This window comes from Mytilus trossulus, chromosome 3 (assembly GCF_036588685.1).
Source record: "Mytilus trossulus isolate FHL-02 chromosome 3, PNRI_Mtr1.1.1.hap1, whole genome shotgun sequence".
Lineage (NCBI taxonomy): Eukaryota > Metazoa > Mollusca > Bivalvia > Mytilida > Mytilidae > Mytilus > Mytilus trossulus.
Window position 1 is genome coordinate 62,457,971 of NC_086375.1, and position 9,264 is coordinate 62,467,234.

General features: G+C 29.8%; 1 protein-coding gene across 2 annotated transcripts in view; it reads right to left on the bottom strand.

Moving 5' to 3' along the window:
* LOC134712052 (neuropeptide prohormone-4-like) overlaps nt 1-4,512 on the bottom strand; it is a 44,780-nt gene extending 40,268 nt beyond the window's left edge. Inside the window, exon 1 of one of the 2 annotated variants that reach the window (XM_063573187.1) lies at nt 4,300-4,512. In XM_063573187.1, the coding sequence (XP_063429257.1) occupies nt 4,300-4,344 (45 nt within the window). In that variant the 5' untranslated portion in view covers nt 4,345-4,512. Of the gene's footprint in view, nt 1-2,824; nt 3,208-4,299 lie in introns of those variants that run through there. The other variant, XM_063573188.1, reaches the window with a different exon arrangement.
* Nucleotides 4,513-9,264: the final 4,752 nt, after the last annotated feature.

The following is a 9,264-nucleotide window of genomic DNA, read 5'->3' on the forward strand; positions in this document are numbered from 1 at the left end:
ACAATTAGCTGAGATACTTTCGCTCATGTCAGTCCATTTTCAGTATATACCACAACGTCTGATGTAATGACATTATAACTGAACAAGACTAACTTTGACATCATTTATATGTGTGGTATGCGTCAATCTTAGGGAAAACAACATTGTTTTATACCAAAAATTAGTATTTAACATTAAATGAATCGTTTTAAACTGTTAAAATCTGTGTTGCGTTTCCTTTCTTTCAGTTTATACTACAACGATGTCGTTAAAATACATTTCTGGTTGGACAAGAGATAAAATATTAAGGATGTACACCTCTGAGGAGCCAAAAAATTTACCATGCTGTCAATTTTGTATTTTTGTGATATTTTCAGTTTTAAGAACAAAATGCATATTATTTCAACTTTTTTGTTATAAATGATTAAAAAAAAAACATATCTAAGATATTTGAAAAGAAATTTCAAAATATTATGGGATGTACATGATTCTTGTAAAATCATTTTTTGTATCCCTAACCCATTTTATCAAAATTTTGGCTAGAAATACTGACTTGATTGGTTGTAAAATTTGAAAACTGGATTACTCAAAAACCATTCATTGTAAATACACAATTTTTTCACAGAGTTAGGTTTGATTATAATATTTTTAAAATTCATTGATATTTTCCACTTGTATCACATGTTTTCGAAATTATTCAAGAACGAGATTTCAACGAGACTGAACGAGACTGAAAAGTCAGAAAAATACACCCTTAAAAGCTGTTATAATGAATATTACAGTACCACTATCAGAGCTCAAATATATATTCCTTTTTGCAGTTCATGTATTTCAATAATATGCATTGGAATTGTAAAATAAATATCCCAAACTTATATGTGTTCAAAATAGAATTTTACTCATAATATCTGCATGCTAGTGTTTAATGTTCCATAACCCAAAACAAAAGGGACAATTTATAAATTATCTATAATCCTTATCATGATCGTTTGATATTGTTTATTTTTTTCGTAATATTATTTAAAAATCATCACAAAAATGAAACACTTAAGAACTCTGAACCTAGATAGAAGTATATATAGTCAGAGCAAACAAATGTGCATCTCTTAACACTTAAGATTACTTTTCTAGAATGGACAATTATTCCACACTTCGAGTGTTCAGTGAAGTTTATTTTTCTTATCTAAAAAAAAGTACAAATAAAATACATCTAAAACAAAGGTCGAATATGTATTCTGAAAAATTCTGATTGTTTAAAGTAAACGGTTTTATAAAAATAAAAAATGAAAAAAATGAATAAGTATATATCTTAAATTCAGTTACAAACATGACCCTAACTATAAGGTCATAATTATCAAAAAAATACTTGTTAAATTTTTCACTAGTCTTTCGATATCCATATGAATGCACCAAACATCTCATCTTCATTTGGAATTAGCTAGTTGCAAGTTACATATACATTGGTGTGGGTGATCAGTCAGAAAAGAGGATAATATTATTTCTCATTCAATAATATCCCACTGTTATTCTGTTGAGACCAGTACATATTTTCATGGTTATTAAATATTTCATGAGGTAAATTCAAGTTAATAGCCATGTCTTTAACGTAATTAAATATTTAGAAGGAACAACTTTCCGCAAGGCAAATTCACACCAAAGAGCAGTGATGTAGTTGCTGTGGCAAATGGAAGTGAAAACGATCTCTTATATTTCTATTCTTTAGGGTGAACAGTAGAAATGACAATTTATTGAATAATTGGTAGAGATCTGATATTGCTCGAAGAATAGTTTTATCGCCATATGGAGTTACTAATTGTTTTTGAGAATGGTAAGTTAGTAACCGTAAACTAATTCTGATCCTAGCTCTAAAACATTATTTTTATCGATCTACTTATAATCTCTTGTCAGCTTTAAATAAAAGCTTTCATACCTCCATAAAATGATGATAAATGTAGAAAAAAATCAGATGAGAACTTCCGGAACATTACTGGAAATACGACGATTTAGATTCTTGTTTTAAAACTTAATTCATCAGAGCTTTTAAACAAAAAAGGTAAACAATACAAATAGCCAGAAAATCGTTTAATCATTCAAAAATTTCAATTAATATCTGGATTTTCGCGAAAAATATCTCTCTGTAAATTGCTTGTATATTAACTACATTACCTCAAGTATTAAACGGGTGAAAGTTTAGCGATTAGATTGATCTGCAACTTAAATCTGATTTTATAGGAACATGATATATAATGATATTTGAACTGCCAATATAACGCTACCCATCATGGCTATGGCATTAAAGTAGCAATTTGAATCTGATTTTACAAGAATTAAAATATTCCAATATTGAATTCCGTAATTAATTTATACTCCACCTATTACTTTGCTTTATGCAAATACATAAGGTATTCTAAAACCGCAATTTAAGATCATAGCTGTTTTAAAATTTAGTTATGATCTATGATACTACTGCACAGAACAATTAATTTAAGAACTATGAATTTCTAAGTATCTTCTCGTCTCCAGAGAAATTTGTTGAATCATTGACAATGAATTCGATACGATTAATTTAAACCAAAATGAATCCCTGGTCGACTAAAAAGTGCATTTAATTTCATTGCTTCAAATATTTATGGACAAAATTCCATAAAGTTCTAATTGACAAGAAAAAGACTTTATCATACTACGTTTGTATATGAGTGTATCTGAAATGTTGTGCCATGGCTTCATTTAACAATTATCAGAATATGACCATATTTTTATATCATGTGAACACATTAGTTTCTACGGGTATATAACAAATGTACAAAGTTTAGCATACAAACATCTACTTGTTCATGCAACCTACCTTTTGATACAAAGTCTGTAAAATATATAGAAATGTTTATCCTCGGAAACTTAAAAGCTTGTTTTAACAGTGTATCCAAAACAGAAATTTTCTTCTAAATATTTTTTTTTTATCCTTTTTTAGAATTAGTATTATTTTCTCCGGAAAAGAAGAAGTTCTGTATTTTCCCCGTCTTTCTTTTTCTTCGTCGCTTATTTGGTTCTCACAGAGTAATTTATGAAAGACAACTCCATATACGTACAGCAGCAATCGCCTACACTGAGAGATTATGAATTATAAATGTAACCGCCCAGTCAAGCTTGATGGATGTCCACTGAGGAAAGTGTAGTGAAATGCCTACTCGATATTGTAATTGTGTTAATTTATCGTTAAAATTCAATCGCATACAAGATATTGAATATGATAGACAAATCATTCACGTTTACCTTTTATTTACTGATTGAATAGATATTTTATTTATTGGCAATAATTTGATCCTATTGGATAATAAAAAAAGTAAGATTTCTGAGAATAATGAAATGAGATGATCTTACCATTACGGAACAAAATTAATAAAAATGGTTACGGAAGCTACTATATACTTTATCATATGACTGAGAGGCAGAATTGATAAGTTAATATATCACAGCGAGTGTTCACCTAGGGTTATTAGTTTACTACACGACATACTGTATATTACTATAATGCAAAATTGTTAATTATACTTCTATGGTTTATGTAACAGGAATGCCGCATAATTATACCTTATCCTGGAAAATAAAATATACGTTTTGCATAAAAGTACAATGCAACCAGATAATTTCTATTGTTATTTGAAAATTACTTAGACGATTAATAATAAATACATGTAATTAATATGCCCTTCCTTCTGAGGCGCAGCAGTGCATAAGACAATAAAAAAGTGTTATGAAACGCTTGTTAATATATAAAAAAGTGCATTATGTTAAGAAAATGAGAAAGTTAATGTTCAGTTTCATTTAAGGGCAAACGGATAACAGTCACCATAAAGTAGTATTCAAATGAGATACGACTTTAAAAAAAGATTGAAAAATAAGTGTACACTTTTCAAAAAAAGTTTCGACAATTTCGTGATTTCCAAAATGAGAACAAAGTTCAGTGTGTGTAACACACATTGACTTTAAAATGATATACACGTTTGACGCAATGTTTATATTGCTGTGCATTAAATAGAATATGTATGATTAGTTCTCATCCCTCCCAATTTTATTTAACAAAAGTAGATCATACATGTAAAATGGTTGGGGAAGAAAACCCACAAATATGACGTATATATATATTGTATGTTTTCCGTTTCCGTGTAGAAATATTCATAATTATGCATTGTATGTTTAGAAAATAATGTACATAGTTAAACTTCAAGATTATTAAGAGAAACATATTTGAAATACGAAGAAAAGGGGATGTGAAAATATTTAATCTGAAGGAAGTGTATTTTAAATGCATTAAACTCTTACCGTTTTAAACAACAAGAATATATAATATATTAAACGTAAAAACATCGAAAACAGTTGTCCGAATGTCCGAATCGTTTTTGTTCATATTGCGTTAATATCATAACATTAGTGGTATACTATTTTAACCATCCACACATTGTTTAGATATAAGGCGTTTAGATCTATGCATCAAGGGGTTTTAGGGTCCAAGTACACAGAACCAAACTACATGTCTTCCATTTCAGCTCCTTATTGTAGCTTGTCAAACAGGCATGTAACCCGGAATTGTTTTCTCTCAATCAATTTATGACCTTTGAACACCAGTATACTACTACCTTTATTTAAATATATATATATTTTTATTTTGATAAAATTTACATTTGGCTTGTTTTCTTTAAAAACAACAATAACAAACAAACAAAAACAAAGGTAAGTCAGTAACTATCAATCAATTATCCAAACCCCATTCAAACAACTACAACAACCAAATAAGAAATTATATTCAGTCAATTAGACCATAACATCATGCCTGCGCTAGAAATTAATTGCCAAAATTATGACGAAATATGCCCCCAAAAAGTCAATCACAAAAATATCGAACGCCGAAGAAAATTCACAATCAACTGGCAAAATCAAAAGCATGAACACATCAAACAAATGGAAATCATCTATCATATTCCTGCATTGGTACGGATATTTTCTGGTTGGATTAAACCTGGTTTTAAAACTAGCTAACCCTCTCACCAGTATGACACTCGCATAACATTCCATTTTGAACAGAATTCTGGAATCAATTGTTACCTGTAATCTATACGATTATACTTATACACATAAAATGTAATACTGCTTTAAACGTAAATTTGTTTATTTCATTTAAAATTATTCTGAATAGTTAAAGAAATTATACAATTAGAAAAATTGAATAACATTGTCTCCATCTATAAAATCACACTGCGTTTTAGGGCTTTACATTCTAAACGTAGACGATTTTGATTCGATATTAAAAGTTTGCATTTGAAGTATATAGCTCCAAATAGATACGATATCACAAAAGCTTGCATTTCATATCATCATAATTTCACTGATAGAGGGTTTCTGTTGACAAGGAATCTATTAAAGCAAAAGTTCCAAGTGGTAAAGTTGAAATCATCCATGCGAAAATTTTATAGATGTCATCACGAGTTGGAAGACCGTTATGAAATATCTGTTCCACAGATGCCGACAGTTATGTATTCACATTCCCATCCTCTTATCCAAGGTTTGTACACGACAGATGCCACATGTAGATGAGGATGTTCTTTCTCATACAATTTACTTCAGACCATTCCCTGAGTTTTAAAGGCGGGTTCATGTTGCTAAGCCTTTAGTAGTCTATGTTGTGTTTTGTAGACAGGTTTTTTGTTAGTCTCTCGATCAATTTATTGCTTTAACCATAACATTGTCAGTTTGTTTTTGACTTATGAGTTTGAATATCACATTGGTATTGTTCTCTTTTTGATAATTGCACCGATGCAAATCCTTCATTAAAATGGATTAGTTTTCATCCTCATATAAAAATGCACAGCTTTAATTTTGATATATTTAGTTTTTTGTTCAATTCTTTGCTTCTTTCCATTTTTAAAAGAGCGAAAATTTGTCATAACATCAAAATTGCGGCTTCAATCATCTTTTGGGTGCATAAGTTACAAGTCAGTGGCTCAATTTGAGGTTCATGAGTCAATGCCTAAGCACAAAATCAAAGATCGCAGTAGTTTCATTTCGGCCCCTAGTAAGTATTTTACAACTAAAATTTCATTGCACTAACTAGTTCCTTATTTACTAGCAAGGAAATGGTAGGTAACTTTTGAAATAAAAGCAAACCATACACAAATAGTAGAATTAACGTTTGTGGAGTGTAAAAAAATCATGACTTATTTTAAATTAATTACATGGCTTTGATGTTTCTTCACTGTTTTTACACTTAACAATCTTATCAAACGAAAGTAAAACAACATGAAGGGAAAATGGTCTTACTTCATACCCCTAGAATTTACAAAAAGGTATAAAATATCTCTCTTGAGAATATACAAATGTTATTAGGGTTTTTGTCAAAATCCATAGTAATATCAACATATATTTGTTTTTAATTTCAGGAGAATTGATGATGGTCACTACTGTATACTGCAGTAACGTACATTCACAGAAAAGTTGTACTTTTTAATTAAAATAACTCATGTTATCAGAATCAGTTATCCTATGAGGACGCGGTGCGAGTATAAGATCATCACAATGCCCGTATTTTAAACATGCATCCTTATGACAATCCTGATGTAATTTCCTACACACATTTTTTATTTGCGCTGCAATCATTCAATGAATTGGTATATAAACACCAGGAAACGGAACAATACTATTATACGTCATAACTTTAACCTATTAACCTCATGATATATTTTCATAAATAAAATCGGGAGTGACGAGAACTCCTCGTGCATTTCTATTGTATGCACAGCAACATGAACATGGCCTCATACACGTATATCATTTTAATTTCAATACTTGTTACACCCGCATTCCTCATTTTATAAATGAACGATTTGCTCGTTGCAATAACAGCAGAATTAGTTGAAATTTATTTTACATATGTGTTATGTATTTTAAGTATTTGGTCAAAAGTGTTAATTTGATTTGAACTGGTCCGTGCATTTTCTTTCTTTTCTTGTCGTGTATTAAAAAAGTATTATTAGAAGTTACAGTACATGTGTTCCGTATTGTTTCTAAACTAGATTAATTATGAAAAAACGAAATGAAATTTGACTTCCTTGTGCTGGGAAGTTTAATACGATTAGAAATTCAAGACATGGATAATGCTATCTGGTACGGCTTTAATGCAAGGTGCAAAAGATTTAAAAAAATAACCATTTATCTAAAAGGATTAACTGTTTTTATATCTAGCTGTTAACATGATTTCTTGTGGACAATTCAGGTGTTCAGTTTTTGCTGGTGTATTTACACAATTAAGTTTTTACAACATTTTAATATAAGTTAGGTTGTGTATGATTATTATAGAGTATAGATGTAATACAATCATAATTGTTCAATCCCTTCTAATGTCCTTGCAAAAGTATTAGCATAAGAAAATTACCTACCCAATTGTATTGTTTTTTGTTCTCTTTGAAATGTGAACCCACACGTAGTTCAATCTGGAAAAATTATAGTTCTCAAAACAAAGTATGAATGGTTTTGCTCAATTTTTGCAAGTTTATGTGTCTTGAATTACAACGATTATAAATGCAATGAATTAACATACTTTATATGGTCCTTTTAAAGCTCTTTGTTTTGTTTTCCATCTTGAGCTGCTCTTTTTCAGATACCATAGTCAATGTGAATGGAATGTTTCTTTATAAGTTCTTACTACAATTTTAATTTTTGCTCTGACTCAATATTCAATATAATTGCAAAGACATTCATTATAGAAGACATTTAAAAACATATTCTAATTAGAAACCAGACAACGTAAGAAGTTATGCATTGTTCGTATGATCCTACATAGATACTCTATCATACCAATCATTTTAGTGTCTATTCTTAATTCCAGTTGACCATCCCCAGCGAAGGATATAGTGTAATTATAAATCAATAAAGCGATCAACCTCAAATTAATAACGATGGCTTAATTAAACATGCCATATTTGGGCTTTAAAGTCCTAACCAACGAAATTTGCATTCCATAATTTTTTTAAAATAAAATCTAATTCAAAGAAGCTTTATTTTTTTGGTGTTTGATTTCTATATGAAGGATAATCCCTAAATATGAAAATTATATTTAAATTAAAATAATAAGGCAGTCTGTTACAATGATTGAACCTTCTACGAGACAATTTTTAAATGCATTTCAACAGTAGATATCGCAATTATTCACCGATATACGAGGATACTCAAACATTAGAACAAATAAAAACAAGATACAATTATCCTCGTGTTTTATGATTCAGTTGAAGAAACTGACTTAAATTTTCTAAATACTTTTGCCATGCTTCAACTTTATGAACGGTATCATTTCAATGCAATCTGCTGAAAGTGCCAAACATAGCACAACTAGGATATATTGTTAATATTATTTGACTGAGTGGTAGTCTTTTGAAAATGTAAAAAGAAATGAAAGCAATGCATTCACTATCAGGATTTCCTGACTGAAGGCTATTACTCATTCAACCAAGAGTTCCAAGTGGTGAAGTTGAAATCACTCCTTCGAAAACTTTACGAACGCCAGCACAAGCAGGTTACCGTTATGGAGTATCTGTTTCACAAATGACGACAGATATGTTCTAGTTGTTGTATATTTAAATCCCGTTACTTTTTCGAATTTGACCTGCCACATATAGAGCATGATATTCTTAGCCCTCAAGAGCACATGGAATCACCCAAGTTTTTTTTGGTGGGTTCTTCTGCTTAGTCTTATGTTTTTTTATCTGTTTTGTAGACTGTTAGTTGTCTTCTAATTCGTTCTCAACTAATGAGTTTGACAACCCTTTTGGTATCGCTCACCTCTCTAAAGTAAACATATTGACTTCAACATGTTGCTACATCTAAGTAATATCACACATAACGTTTGTGTTTCTGATTTTATCATTGTTTGTTTGTCCTTTTTTCTAATAATTTGAGCTGAAGATTGATAAATTCGACTTTTTTGGGTTTTTTTCAAGATAAAAGCTGTTATCATACCTTTTCCTTTCCTTTTGAACGAAGAAACCTGAGTTCACACTGTCTTTCCTATACAAGTCTTACTATAATCATATTAAATTTATTTTTACCCATCTGAATACTCTTGCATGACTATTATCTAGTTTTGTGAATTAATTCCGGTAGATTTAATTAGTTCGTTCCGTTCCAAGATGTATTAATTTCAAAGTCGAGGGATCTTCTTTTTATAAAATTGAAAAATTGAATAAAAATTGTAATTGATAGCGTGACAACGGTAATGAATAAGAAAAAATCTTTTGATGA